Consider the following 13,552-nt stretch of genomic DNA (forward strand, 5'->3'; position numbering starts at 1 on the left):
AGCACCTGGGGGCGTGCAGCCACGTCCGTCAGACAGTGGCCTGACGGGGTGTGGCTGCCCTGTCACACGGGCACCTGTTGGCTGCTATGGGCGCCGCACGCCAACCCACGACGGGGAGGCCGCCTGCGCACGCACCCGTGCGCGCTGGGAGGGGCGGCGGGCGGGGGGCACGGAGCCGTGCCCCGCGGGGGCTCTGCCGGCTCTGCCGCTGCCACGCCGGGTCCGAGCGGGCAGGTGGCTGGGGGCACGGACCGGGCGTGCAGGTGCGCTCACCTCCCGGCGAGGCGAGGCGGCCTGGGGCCAGCCCGTCTGGCTGGACGGCCTTCCCAGCTCGGCACGTGCGCCACTGCCCGCGGTGGACAGAAACCAGGCCGAGGCCGAGCAGGGGCCGCCGCTTGGCTGCCTCTGGTGGACGGCGGGTGAGGAGAAAGAACGCCGCCGCCCCCGCCGGAAGTCGCGGCCCCTTTATTTGACCGGAAAGGCATCGTTACACAGTGCAAACGCTTCTTTGGTGATGTGCTGGTTACAGAGACCATAAAAAGGCACCTGGCCGCCGGCGACGGTGAGAACAGTAAATGAACGCGGACGCTCTGCTCCTGCCACAGGGCCCCGACGCGGCTGCTGAGGTCCGCCCGGCCCGCCCGGCCCCACCCCGCACGTGAGGCTGGGCTGCTGCGGCCGTCACAGGACCCTACGCGATCCACAGCCGCCTTCGGCTTACGGCGTGACCCTCTGACCCTTGCCCAAGGCGCATGGCTCAACTCCCGTGCTCGTCACCTCTGCAACGCAGCCACAGGTAAGACTCCCGGCACCCAGGACACCCACACCCCCGGAGCCCGGACTCGCCGCTGCGTCACAGCCGAGCCACTCCCCAAGCCACTAAGTTCAGACAAAGTGCTCCACTTTCTAGTTTACAGACGCCGGTTCTGAGGTCTGATCACTGAATTTGACTTGATACTTCAAGCCCTGTGCCCCGTGGAACAGCGCCAGCTTTGTCTGCCATTCAGGGACAAGGCTGAGAGGTCCAGCCGCCTGAGCTTAAACCCACTGCAAAGGAGTTTAAGGGGGTTAAAGGGCAGGACGCTGATGCCCGTGCAGCGCTCAGGGGCCGCCTGCGTGGGACACACAGGCTGTGACGGCACCCTGGGCGCTGCAAGGGGACTTGCCCCCTACTCGCCACGCTGACGGTCTTAGCACAGCGCCACCAAGGGCGGACTGCCCCGCCGAGTGCCCAGCGCGCCCACGTCCTCAGGGGCCTCCCACAGGAAGGGCAGGCGGCCCCTTGGCTGTGCCCAGCGCACAGTGGGCACTCAGGTGGAGGTCTGGAACCACACTCCTGTGACAGGCACGCTTCTCAGAACATAAGTCACTTTGCATTCAGAAAAAAAGAGCATTTTGGCGAAAAAGCGGTGTGAGGTACACGGTTTTCACTGGATTCTGAGAGAACTTCCGCACGGCGGGGGCAACTTCTCTGCCATACCTGACACCTGAGACACGGGCAAACTTCCGTTAACGTCACGCGCTCTGAACATACAAACGAGGTTCAGGGATGGACTCGGGTTTCCTGAACCACCCCCCACGCCGAAGTCCCAAAGTCCCCAGCGTTCAAACCCCTCCGGGCAGGACTGGCCGCCGCCCGCGTCTTCCGTGCACCCGGCCTGGGCCAGCCCCGCGGCACGTGGCAGGGCGTGCCACGGTGTGCCACAGCTGGCCCACGGCCGGCAGGACGCACGCAGCTCGGCGCGGAGACGGACCTGGCTCTGGGTCTCTGCAGGGCCACGTGTGGAGGGCGGCGAGGATGTCTGTCCCGCGAAGGCTGGAGCGCGTGGGCTGGTGGGTCGCCAGAGGGACGTCATCAGGAGTCACACGGGGCGCCAGGAGCCAGTGCCCCCTGGACACCCTCACAGAGACTGTTCTGTCTGCCAAACACCGGTGTCCTTCGGCGGCGCCGCCTCCTGGTGGCTCGCGCCCGGGGCCAACGTCAAGGTGCGAACGAGTGGCGATTTGACGGGAATCGGCCGAGGAGCCTGAAGGAGTTACCCGTGCGGTTTAATAGCACCGGTTTCTCATCAAAAACTTAAATAAAACCTGAGGATCTAACATGAAGTCGGACTCGTGTCTGCTCCGGCCGAAGCCCCTGCGCCACCTCTGAGACGGCCCCGCGGCATGGCCGGGCCCCGCGAGTCTACTCCAGTCTGCACCGCCTGGCTGGCCAGTGGCCTGCAGAGGGCGCGCGGAGGGGCTCCGGGCAGCGTCACGGGGCCGGCGGCTGCTTCCCCGGGCTGGCGTCTGGGCAGACGGGGCAGCAGGCTCCGCTGACGCCCACAGGCGCTGGGCAGGCGGCCGGCGCGCAGGCCTCCACGAAGCAGGTGATCTGCCCGTCCTGCAGGAGAGATGGCGCCAGGACACTCAGCCCCTGGCCGGCTACCGCCCGGCCCAGCCTGCCTGGGTGGCTTCTAGGACAAGCGGTGACTGGCGCCTACAGCCGTGTGCCCTCCGAGCCCCGCCCACTGCCTCCCACACCGAGGCGTCCCGGGGACAGAGGCCCTTCTCACTCCTCTACCCTGGGCCCGAGATGGCGTCCGCTGGCGCTGACAGAAAGGAGACTGGACCAGAGCGCAGCCGCGTGGGCACGTCCCGTGCTCCGTCCTCCCCACCCCGGGGGCACCTGCCCTGCCCCAGGCTGCAGGGACGGCGCCCGGGCTGGCCCTCCGCCCCCCGGCGCCCCACACTTCCCGCCCTCCCCGGGACCCGGGGCTCCTGGCCGGTGTGGCGCCCGTGCCGCCCGGGGCCGGGCGCAGGCCGCACTCACGTGGCACTCGCAGCGGGTGCAGGCGTCCTGCTGCCACCCGGCGCCGTCGGGGTGCGTGTGCCCGTCCGTGTCCCTGCACCCGGCCGTGCCGAGCCGCGACTCCAGTTTCTGGATCTACAAAGCCAAACGCGCATGGCCACTCGTGGTGGCCAGCCTGCCATCCCGCCCACTCCCCTGCAGGACAAGGCGAGGACGCAGGGGCGGAGACGGACGGTTGTGAAGAACTTCGCTGGAGCCGCAGACGCGGCACCGTCCGCCGGCCCCTGACGGCGAGTGCCTGGAGGCGCGCTGAGCCCCCGGAGGGAGGGACGGCTGTCCCGGCCGCCAGTCCCCAGCGGCAGGACTCCGCGCGCCTCGCTGCCAGGGGCGGTGGTGCTGGGTCTCGGCGCCCGGAGCATCTGGCAGCTCCGCCCACATCCCTTCCGTCTGCGGAGAGGAAAGGTCACGCCACCTCAATACCACCACCACCGGGGAGCCGTCCCAGGAACGGGGCGTCCGCCAACGGCAGCGTCTGGAGCAGGCGCCGGGAGCACACTCGCGACCTGCCTCTCCTGGCGCGTCCTGACCAGGGTCTGCAGCTGAGGGCGCCCGCCACACTCGAGGAGGACGCGAGTGGCGGGAGCACATCCGGCACGCGGCCGACCACGTCGCTGAGCTCAGAGCGGGGTCCACTCGCCCCACGTCTCAGCCCGCCACAGCCAGCAGGGTCTCGGCCCCAGGACGGTCCGCCCTGCGCCCACGACATCGCACTGCCCGGGGTCAAAACTGCCCGGTCCCCCACCTCTGTCACGGCCTTGCCTGCAGTCCTGCCACCTAAGGTTCACCTCCAGGGAGCCCGTCACTCCGGGGGTCTCCGGAGCTGAAGTGACAGCCACCGGTGTGCTAGAGGTGCTGACGACAGAGCCACCAGACCTGACACTCTGGAGACCTGGCGCCTCCGCCCAGGTGAGCAGCCCCGGCCCTGAAATCTGCGTGCACGTGCACTGGCGGGCACGAGTTCACAGACGGCCCGCCCCGGGCTGGGCTCAGCTCTGGCTCCAGGCGACGGCTCTTCCCCGGTGTCTGGAAGCAGCTGGGCACGGCGGCAATTAGCTCGCCGGGTGAGGGACGTGGGGCGCTCATGTTCCCAACCCTGCAGACCCCCAGAGAAGGCCTGAGACCCAGCGTCCTCTGACCGAGGGGGCCTCGGTCGTCAGAGGCGCCCAATCACCAGGGAACCCAGGGGCTCCGCATGGCCCAGCCCGAGATAAGCCAGCAGGGAAGGTGACGTCCCCTGGGCCACAGGGCAGGAGCACCGGGCAGAAGACGCCCCTCACGGTCATGGAGACGGAGCCTGTCGTTAGAAGCACGACGTGTGGAGGATGAGGGGGTGACGGGGCTCCGGGCGCCGGTACCTGTGTCCTGAGGTCCGTGATGGTCTTCTGCATCTCCAGAACGAAGTCCCTGAAGTCACTTGTCCCTGGGAACTGTGGCTGCTCATCGGGGGCAGACGTGGCGTTCCCGGGGTGCTTGCTGCGTTTCCCAACACTGTGCAAAAGACGACGGAGAAAAGGACGCGACCTCAGCACGTCCCCGCCGAGCCAGAGCCAGCACACGGGGCACGGCGGGGCCTGCGGAGCACGGGCGCCCGTCCAGGGCCGAGGCCGCCCCGCAGGGCCAGCAGCCCGGCCCCCGCGACCCGCCCTACCTCGGCGTCTTCCTGGGCCCTGCTCCCACGGGCCTGTCCTCCGGGTAGCTGGCACCGAGGGACCGCCTGCCTCGGAAGTGATAGGAGAACGCGCTGAACTGTCCCCTGGTCCTGCAGTCTGTGGGGAGCGTGAGGGGCGTGTTAGCGGCCAACCACTAATTCTGGGCGGCACCCGACTCACCTTGGCCGACACTGGCAGTCTTTCTGGCGCGCCTACGACAGACGGCCCGCAGGGCCACGGAGCCGCCTGCCCAGGCCCTGTCCCTCCACAGGCAAGCCGGGCACGGGCAGCGCCCACCTGCCCCCAGGCCTCTCTGACGACGGCTGGCCCCCCCGGCACGCCCTGCTCCGGCCACGCGCTGCGCCCCCGCCCGCCCGCCCTGTGGTCCCCAGGGCCGCGCCCGGGGCGTCATCTCCCGCACACCCCGCAGTGCCGCACGGCGGGTGCGCAGCCCCCCAGAAAAGCCCTGGTGTCACTCTGTGCCGCTCGTCTGCCCAGAACAGAGCTCGGGACAGGCCTGGCCAGGATGGGGCCGAGGCCACACTGGCCCTTCTCAAATCTGACATCTCCCGGCGCCAGGGGGTAGACGCTGCACGAGGAAAGCCCGAGACGCACAGACTGAGGCTGCCGGACGCGCCTCCCCGCGCGGCCCTCCGGTGACTCGCCCGCCGTGCCCCAGGACAAAGCTCACAGGAGACTCTTCTCCGCATCCTGTGCCTCGTCTCGGGAGCTGCCTGTCCACCTCCCGACGCACGGGGCCTGCGCCCTGTTCCGCCCGCAGCTGCGCGTTCAGTGGGAACGCACGCGCCAGTACCGGGCAAGCAGAAGCCCGCAGCCCCGAGTCGCACCCCTGGCTGTGACCCCGCCCCACGCCTGCTTCCACGGGGCACAGCGCGGGGCCCTGGGAGCCGGAGCCCTCACCGTCCTGTGCGTCTTGGGGCTGTCGTCACAGACAGCGCCGTCTCCCTGACCCGAACAGCGTGTCTTCTCGACTCTCCCCCGCCCCTGTGAGGCAAACGGACGTCACGTTCACACCACGTTCTGGTCAGCGCTACCTACGATGGGACGAGCTGACGTCACGCGCTTTCTGAAGACGGACCAGGCGACCCTGCTCATTCCAGAGTGTCATGCCAGTGCCCCCAACGCTGGACCTGCGTCTCGTCTCAGAAGTCGGACGCCCCAGGCGGGGGTCAGGCCACCACAGGATCCAGAGAAAGACGGGGACAGGCCCCTGTCACAGAGCAGAGGACGCAGAAGCAGCGCGGACCAGGACCTGCGGCTGTGGGCAGACAGGCGGCAGCTTGCTCAAGGCCTCAACCTGGGCCATGCGACACTCAAGTAAACAAGGGGCAGAGAGGCGTGGTGTCTGCAGCTGCCTCCACGGTCTTAGACAGAAACGTGACAGCTGTGCAGAGACGCACGTGCACACATGCGTGTGAGAAGCGAGGGGCTCCTGAGAAACCCTGATTAACCCGTGGGAAGCTCGGAAGCTCCTGGCAGTGTTCCAGTGCTTGCTGTAACTACTTCAAGACCACGTGTGGTGTTGTGTGCACACGTGTTCTCACCCGTGACTCACTGGTCCCCACAGAGGAGCTACAATTTGCAACTTCGGTCAAAAGAAAATGGAACAGTGCCTGGGCTGTCCCGCACGCAGAGGTCACGCTGGACTCAAACAGGGAGGTGACTGACAGCTGCAGCTCCAGAAAGCAACCTGAGTCTCAGAAAAGGTGAATCACAGTGAACAGCGGTCGGCACTTGGTCCCGTCAAACCTCGCTTTCTTCTGCTTTATTTCAGATACGGCTTTGGGGGCACAGCCTGTAAAGCGGGAGCTCTTCCTGGCTTGGGGCCACCTGCTACTTTGAGAGAGGGTGTCCCCAGCGGTCCAGCGGGCAGTACAAACAGGCTCCTGAGACCGCCGAGGGCGGGGCTGGGGTCAGGGTCAGTCTCCCAAGGACTCTGGCCTTTCGGGGCCAAAGGGCAGGAAGCCGGGTCTGCGCCTCCCCGGCAGCTGACAGGAACCCGGCTGCGTGGCCGGGAAGGGGCTGGGTCCCTGGGAGGGCGGCCCGTCCAGTGGCTTTCATGGGGATGGCGCTCTGCTCGCACGAGAGCCAAACTGCACCGCGTGGGGCCTGCTGCGAGCCGGGCACCCGCGAGCGAAGGACCGGGGTGCAGCCCCGGGGTGTGAGGGGGACGGAAGTGCTCCGAACACCGGACGTGGGGGTGCAGGGGCACCACTTCCCCGCTCACGCGTGCTCGCCCACAGTCCCGGTCACGCCCCCTCACGCACGTACGGCGTTTGTCACGCGCGCACACACACACAGAACAGAGACGGAGACAGACACAAAATCAGATCACGCTCAGTCACACGCAAGCAGTGAGAACACCCACCACGGCAACCCAGGTCCCAGGACTCACTCACGCACCTAACGGCCAGCGGAGACAAGCCCCCCTGATGGGAGGCGCTCCTTCGGGATGGAGGTGGGGGGCGCCGGCGCAGCCTCTCCCTGCGCCAAGGTGCTGGCTCTGGCCCCGCCCGCCCGCCCCGCTCAGGCTGCGGCCCGCTGTCCCCAGCACACAGAAGCAGGGACACGTGGGATGGCGCCTAACGGTCTCCCGGCCTCTGACCCGAGTCCGAACACAGCCACGACGACGTCCCAGTCAGGAAAGGGGGCCCAGGCTCAGCAGGAGTGGGGGTTCGGACGGCGGCCCGCGAGCCGGGAGGGCACACCCGGAGCTGCCCCGCCACAGCCTCGTGCGCACAGTGCACTTCAGCCCTGACGCTGGCCACACTGCTCGTCCGCGTCCCCTGTGGCGCGGAGACCCCGGCCGCGCGCAGGTGCTCGGACACACGTGAGGGGCTGAGGAAAGCGGGCGCAGAGCCGCGCGTCCGGCTTCCGGCTCTCGCACTCGGCGCTGCAGCTACCACGGCACACCGGCCGCGTGCCGTGCCAACGCGTGGCTCCGTGCCGGGCTGTGGAGAGGACGGGTCGTGTCCCGTTCCCGCCGTCACCGCCCTGGTGACGCCGTCCCTGGCACGGGCGGGGAGCGGGGGCCCACCTTCGCAGCAGTCCTGCCACACGCGCAGGTCCAGCCGGGGGACGTCCTCGCAGCTGCCGTAGCCGTGGGGGAACTCCGCCACCCGGAACACGTCCCTCTGCACGTGCGTGATGTTGTCCGAGTTGTCACACAGGATCCTGGCCAGGGACGTCTGCTTGATCTGCGTCAGCTGGGCCGGAGAGAACACCCCGGGGTTCTCGTACCACAGCCTGCGAGCCAGGACGCGCACACGATCAGGGCGCGGGGCCGCGGGGGCGGAACCCGAGCGGCCCCGCCCAGCCCGGGCAGTGCTGCCGCCACACTGCGGCCACCCGGGCGTCCCTTCGCAGTGGACTGAGCGTCACCCACACGTCCCACTCGGCAGATGAGGGCAGAGCGGCCCGGACGGAGGCGGGCATGGCCACGCCGCGGGACACACTGCCTTCAGAGAGCCACGTGGACCGCGGCCCCACAGACGGGCCAGTGCGACCTGCAGAGCTGGGACTCCCTTGCGCCCCCACCACGGGGTGGCCCTGGGCTGTCCGTCCCCAGAAACAAATGTTCTGGACAGCTGAAAGGGCACGGAGTGCCTCCGAGGCGGGGCCGGCTCACTCTGATGCTGCGGTGACGGCCCAGCCCCGACCGCTGCGGCCGTCACCGAACCACGAGGGCCGAGGCGGCGTCCCCCTCCCCACCGCCACGCGCACCTGTCCCCGTCCCGCAGGCGCCGGAACTGCGTGCTCAGCAGGCACATGAGGGTGGGCCCCAGGCGGCTGCCAGGGACCAGGTCTTCCACCATGAGGGCCGGGAACAGGTCGATGTTGAGCGGGGACCCGTACAACCTGCGCAGAAAGGGGCGGAGCCGGGGGCCTGCGTCACGCACTGCACCTGGCGCAGCACACGGCGATGCGGGAAAAACCCTCATTCGTTTCTCTCCTTGTTTTACGTTATTCAGACCTTCACGTAACAAAAAAAATGTTTTTCTTAAAAACATCTATGTGTTAAATTAAGTAATTTCTTGTACTTTCTATTCATAGTTCCACACACAAACGTATTCCTTTTAAGTTTAGAAAAGCCAAGAAAACAGGAAAATTAAAACCACACTCTTCTTGCTAACCGGAGATAATCATACTGGTAAACTCTCCCAGACCTTTTTCCTTAAATAAACGTGAACAATGAACTGCACACAGCTGCAGGCGCGTTTTTGAGAACAATGGAATTTTACTACGTGTTGAGAACACTTGCCACGAGCGCGCCCCAGGCGGAGCTGACCTAAGAGGCTGAGGCGGCGAAGCGCACACAGCAAGTCTCCCGAGTCCTTAGAAACACGCCCGCGCGGGAAGAGCTGACGCGCCCCTGGCAGCTCCTCTCACCTGACCTCAGAAATTCAGAGAATGTTTCAAATGCTATTCAAAGCCCAACCAGATTCTCTAGAGGTGTCCCTGAGCTGGGACCGCGCCTGCCGCCGCGGCGTGACCGGCTGTGCCTGGCTCTGCCTTCCCGGAGCAGAAGGGGCCGGCTCGGCCTGTGCCGTCCGCCCCACCGCCGAAGGCCACCGAGACCTGCTCCCGCCACGGCTGCAGCCGCTGCCTGGACGCCCGCAGACTCCCTGGGCCACGTGGTGAGCTCGGGGAGGGGCTGGCCGCTCAGCCCGCGCCACGCCCAGGCCCTGACGTGATGGCAGCGTCTCCTTCCAAAGCCCCAGCAGACGCAGCCTGGTGCCGTCCCCTGTAAACCCCCCTCGTCCTCCCTCCTGTCAGGCCCCCGCCACGTAAGACGGTCTCTCTCGACTCACGACTCACGGACGTGGCTGCAATCACCACGCCGCCAGCTCCCTCCCTGCACCAGGACAGCCACCAAAGGCGTCTCCTGGGCCACGTGCCACTCCCCCCTGTCCCAGGTCAGAATCCACCTCCACCAGCTTCTCTTGCCTGACCAAACCTCAGCCATGCGAACAAACCAGTACCACGGCACCCGTGCCGGGGGCTGGCGCTCTCAGCCCGCCTGACAGCGACAGACGAGACGCACGGCAGGCCCCTTACCCGCCGCCTGAGCTTCTCTCGGATCTCGGGGTCCCGGGGCCCCTCACCCACCGTCTGAGCTTCTCCCGGATCTCGGGGTCCTGGAGCCCCTCACCCGCCGCCTGAGCCTCCCCTGGATCTCGGGGTCCCGGGGCCCCTCACCCACCGCCTGAGCTTCTCTCGGATCTCGGGGTCCTGGAGCCCCTCACCCGCCGCCTGAGCCTCCCCTGGATCTCGGGGTCCCGGGGCCCCTCACCCACCGTCTGAGCTTCTCCCGGATCTCGGGGTTCCTGATCTCGTTTTTCAGGTCCTCGAAGGTGTGGGCGGACGACAGGTTGCAGTAGACGCGGTAGTCGTGGTACGGGGGGATGCCGTGGTCGCGGCCCCGCTGGATGTTGATGGCGGCCAGGTCCAGCGCCACCGTGTGCGCCATGGAGAAGAGGTGCTCGGTGAGCTCCGTGTTCAGCAGCTGGGAGGGCACGCGCATCTTGCCGGCCACGCCGAACAGCCCGCGGAGCAGCGGGTCGATGCCGCCCTCGTTGACGATGCGGAAGGGGGAGAAGAAGGCCCGGTGCAGTGGCACGTGGCCCTGCGGGATGGGCTGGAAGCGCTCGTCCAGCCGGTACAGCACGGGGTTGATGAGCGTGTGGCCGAAGCGGAAGGCGGCCGTGGCGAAGGCATTGAAGATGCCGGCGTTGACGCCCGGCTCGTAGCCACGGTACTCGCCCAGCATCTTCATGCCCACCTCGCCCAGCACCTTGGGGAGCCAGTGCTGGTAGGTGATGTGCTGCACCTGCGCACCCACCACCTTGCGCGCCTCGTGGTAGACGGTGTCGCCGTCCCAGTGCGGGTTCAGCGCCAGCAGCTCGGCGGCCACGCGGTTGTGCTCGCGGAACCACAGCGTGTGCATGCTCGTCAGGCCCAGCTGCTCGTTGGCGCGGTGGTCGCCCGCCAGGAAGCAGGGGATGGGGCTCTCGTTCTCGTCCCGCATGCACTCGGTGGGCGGCCCGGCGGCGAAGGGCAGCAGCGGCTTCCCCGAGCGCTGCACGACGCCCTGGCGCAGCAGCCCCCGCTGGCCGGCCAGGTCGCGGAGGGCGCGGGCTTCGTGCGCCGAGCTCCCGTACACGTTGGAGGCGTCGATGTAGGAGGTGAGCTGGTTGATCTGCTCCCGCGGGTACACGGAGTTCATGAGCAGGGAGGTGAGGCCGCTGCCGCACACGGGGCTGGAGCGCACGAAGAACATGCAGCGCGCCCCGTTCCTGACGCGCGGGTCGTTGGGGGGCACGGCGAGCGAGAAGCAGGGCGGGTCGCTGCCGCACACGGTGCTGCAGTGCTGGCCGTCGGAGAAGCGCGCCTGGCTCAGCGCCACCACCGTGGAGTCCAGGTCGTGGTCCAGGAACTGGCCCCACTGCATGAGCATGTGGGTGAACTGCGCGTCGGGGGTGATGGCCTCTGTGCCCATGAGCGTGGTGGACACCAGGCGGGGCATGGGCAGCGCGTGCCCGTGGTACAGCCGGCCGGGGTTGGCGCCCCGCGGGGTGTTGAAGCCGTTCTCGTACACGGACTTGAGCAGGCGCTCGAAGGCGGTGAGCGAGGCGCCCCACATGGGGTGCTGCAAGTTGTTGCACGTGCCGTCGTGTGTGCGGTACTTCTGGTGGAAGCACATGTCCGAGCAGTTGGTCACACGCCGGTGGGCTGTGCAGCCTGACAGGTTGGCAATGAGGCCCAGGTACTGCGGGGACACCAGGTCGTTGTAGTGGTAGCCTGGGGGGAGAGTGGACGAGCTTATTCCCCTGGGCGCCGGGCCCTGCACGCCTCCCCACGGGCCCCTCCCAGCATCTCGGCGGCCTCGGCCTGGACCCGGCCCCGCAAAGCTGACCTGCTCCAGGTCTAACGCAGCCCTCCCTGTGAGCCTGGGCCTCGCTTTCCACTTCACTTCACCCCAAAACCTCACCACCAGGTGCACACCCAGGAAGCTCATCCTGGGGTGTCTTGTGGTCTCAGAGGCCACCCCAAGGACAGACATGCCCGCCTGTGTCCCCACCGGCTCTGATGAGCTCGCCTTCCTACCCGGGACCCCAGTCTGCCCACTGGGGAAGCCACTCCGACAGGCTGGCCTGGCAGACCGCTCCGAGTGGGCTCTCCTCACTGCGGGCTGTCCTCCACGGCTGCCGCTTCAGCCCAGGCCCGTGCTCGGGCCTCTGTGTCCCTAGACAGCGGCTCCGCGCCAGCCCCCGGGGCAACGGCGCTCACACCTGAGCCTCGCAGCCACGCTTCCCAGTGACCAGGGCTGTGACGTGGGCGTCTGGCTCTGTTCGGTCACTTAGGAAGTCGGAATGCTCTGTCTCGAAGGCCGCAGAGCCAGGGAGAAAAGCACTTCCCCTCACACACGTCCCCTGCACCTCGTCGCTGCAGGTTTGGCAATGACCGGGCCGGAGTGTGGTGGCCCAGTTCCTCCGGCCGCCTTCCCGGGCGGAGCCCAGGCAGAAGGCCGGCGCAGACGCGACCTCCGCGACACTCGGCGGGGTCTGCTGTGCTCGAAGGACCCACAGCCTCCTCGAGCCTCACCAACACAACAAAACCAAACCCGTCTCTGAAAGCTGCGGAAGAGCCTTCTGGAGATGAGACACTCCCCAGAACTCTGCAAAGTGCCCTGGACATCCAGCCACGCGCACTAGCTCTAGCTCACTCCAGAAACGAGAACTGCATCAGAACCCGGACGACTGTGAGTGAAACACTGATGTGAGAAAAAGCATAAACCCAAGAATCCCAGAATCAGGGAATGGACCAAAAGAACGTTTTGTGACAAAAAAATTCCTGAGAAAAGTGCTATTGAAAAAAATCATTCTCTTCCCTAGCAAGCTGTCACACCCAGGTCTGCGGGACAAGGACACGGGCAGGCCTGGAGGTGACATTGCAGGTGCACGCCTGTGTATCTAGAGGTGAGACGCCCCCTTCCCCCGCAAACCCACGGCCCAATGTGCCTAGGTCACCAAATGTCGGCTCCTGTCTTCCCTGCCACTGGGAGTCATGCTGACTTCTCTCTCTCACCCCTACATCCTGGCCACCAAGGATGTCCCTTCGGCCATCACGCCCAGAACCCGCCTCACTGGGCAGCCTGGTCCCAGACTGATACCTCCTTCCCTGCCAGGTTTCTGGCATCTGCCTTCAGTTCCTCATGGTGTTGTCACCCAACAAGCCAACCCCCGTGAAATCACGTCACTTCTCTGTCAACCAGAACAGAGGACTAAATCCCCGCCCCCACCTCCTGGGGAGTCCCAGCAGGCACCCCAAAACCTTCCCACCTTGTTTCCTGTTCCAGGCACCCCAGACAGCCTGCTCCTTCCCAAATAACCCAAACATGGCCAGGACCCTGTATGCCCTCTACCCAGAACACCCTTCCGGCGGATGTGGAACAGCTAGGTCTCTACTCAAACGGCGCCTTTTGGGTGACGTGTGCTGATTGACCCACAGACCCACAGGAAGCAGCACCCGTAGGCGCCCGGGGCGGCCCAGGCCTCCCGCCTGCATGTCTGCCCTTTCACTCGCTGTGTGGGGCCCGTGTGCACTGCTACCGCCTTCCTGGCCTGTCCCCGCACTGGCACGCGGCCCAGGGCTGAGCTAAGTCTTTGGAGCCGCTGCATCCTTGGCCCTGGCAGGGCACGTGTGCTGACACGCGTGCGTGCAAGAGGCACGGATGAATAAGTGGGCAGGTGGGTGCGTGCGCACCCCGTAACTGCTCTAGGTGACAGAAAACACGAACTCATCTCAGCCTACAGGGGCCAACGGTCTCACTCTTCCCTTAGCCTCTCCAAGTGTCCGACAGCATGCCTGTCAACAGCACGTGTGGACACAGAAGACTCAGACCTGCGCACTGAGGTGACCCCTGCACTGTTCGAACATCTGAGCTGTGGCCCGGATGAAGACAAGGGGCCATAGTAAGAAATAACCCAGGCAACCCGGCAGGTCCTCTGCCAGGAGGAAGGTGGTCCAG

At 66.7% G+C, this 13,552-nt stretch overlaps 1 protein-coding gene across 4 annotated transcripts in view; it reads right to left on the reverse strand.

The window, feature by feature from the left end:
* Positions 1–449: 449 nt before the first annotated feature.
* Positions 450–13,552, reverse strand: part of PXDN (peroxidasin) — a 53,586-nt gene continuing 40,483 nt past the window's right edge. For all 4 annotated transcript variants that reach the window (XM_016155844.2, XM_036224198.1, XM_036224197.1 and 1 more), the window contains 7 exons: positions 9,819–11,322; positions 8,245–8,379; positions 7,559–7,767; positions 4,500–4,617; positions 4,207–4,339; positions 2,813–2,926; positions 450–2,383 (listed from right to left, as the gene is read on the reverse strand). In XM_016155844.2, the coding sequence (XP_016011330.2) occupies positions 2,255–2,383; positions 2,813–2,926; positions 4,207–4,339; positions 4,500–4,617; positions 7,559–7,767; positions 8,245–8,379; positions 9,819–11,322 (2,342 nt within the window). In that variant the 3' untranslated portion in view covers positions 450–2,254. The remainder of the gene's footprint in view (positions 2,384–2,812; positions 2,927–4,206; positions 4,340–4,499; positions 4,618–7,558; positions 7,768–8,244; positions 8,380–9,818; positions 11,323–13,552) is intronic.

Source organism: Rousettus aegyptiacus, unplaced genomic scaffold (assembly GCF_014176215.1).
Source record: "Rousettus aegyptiacus isolate mRouAeg1 unplaced genomic scaffold, mRouAeg1.p scaffold_m13_p_7, whole genome shotgun sequence".
NCBI classification, from domain to species: Eukaryota; Metazoa; Chordata; class Mammalia; order Chiroptera; family Pteropodidae; genus Rousettus; species Rousettus aegyptiacus.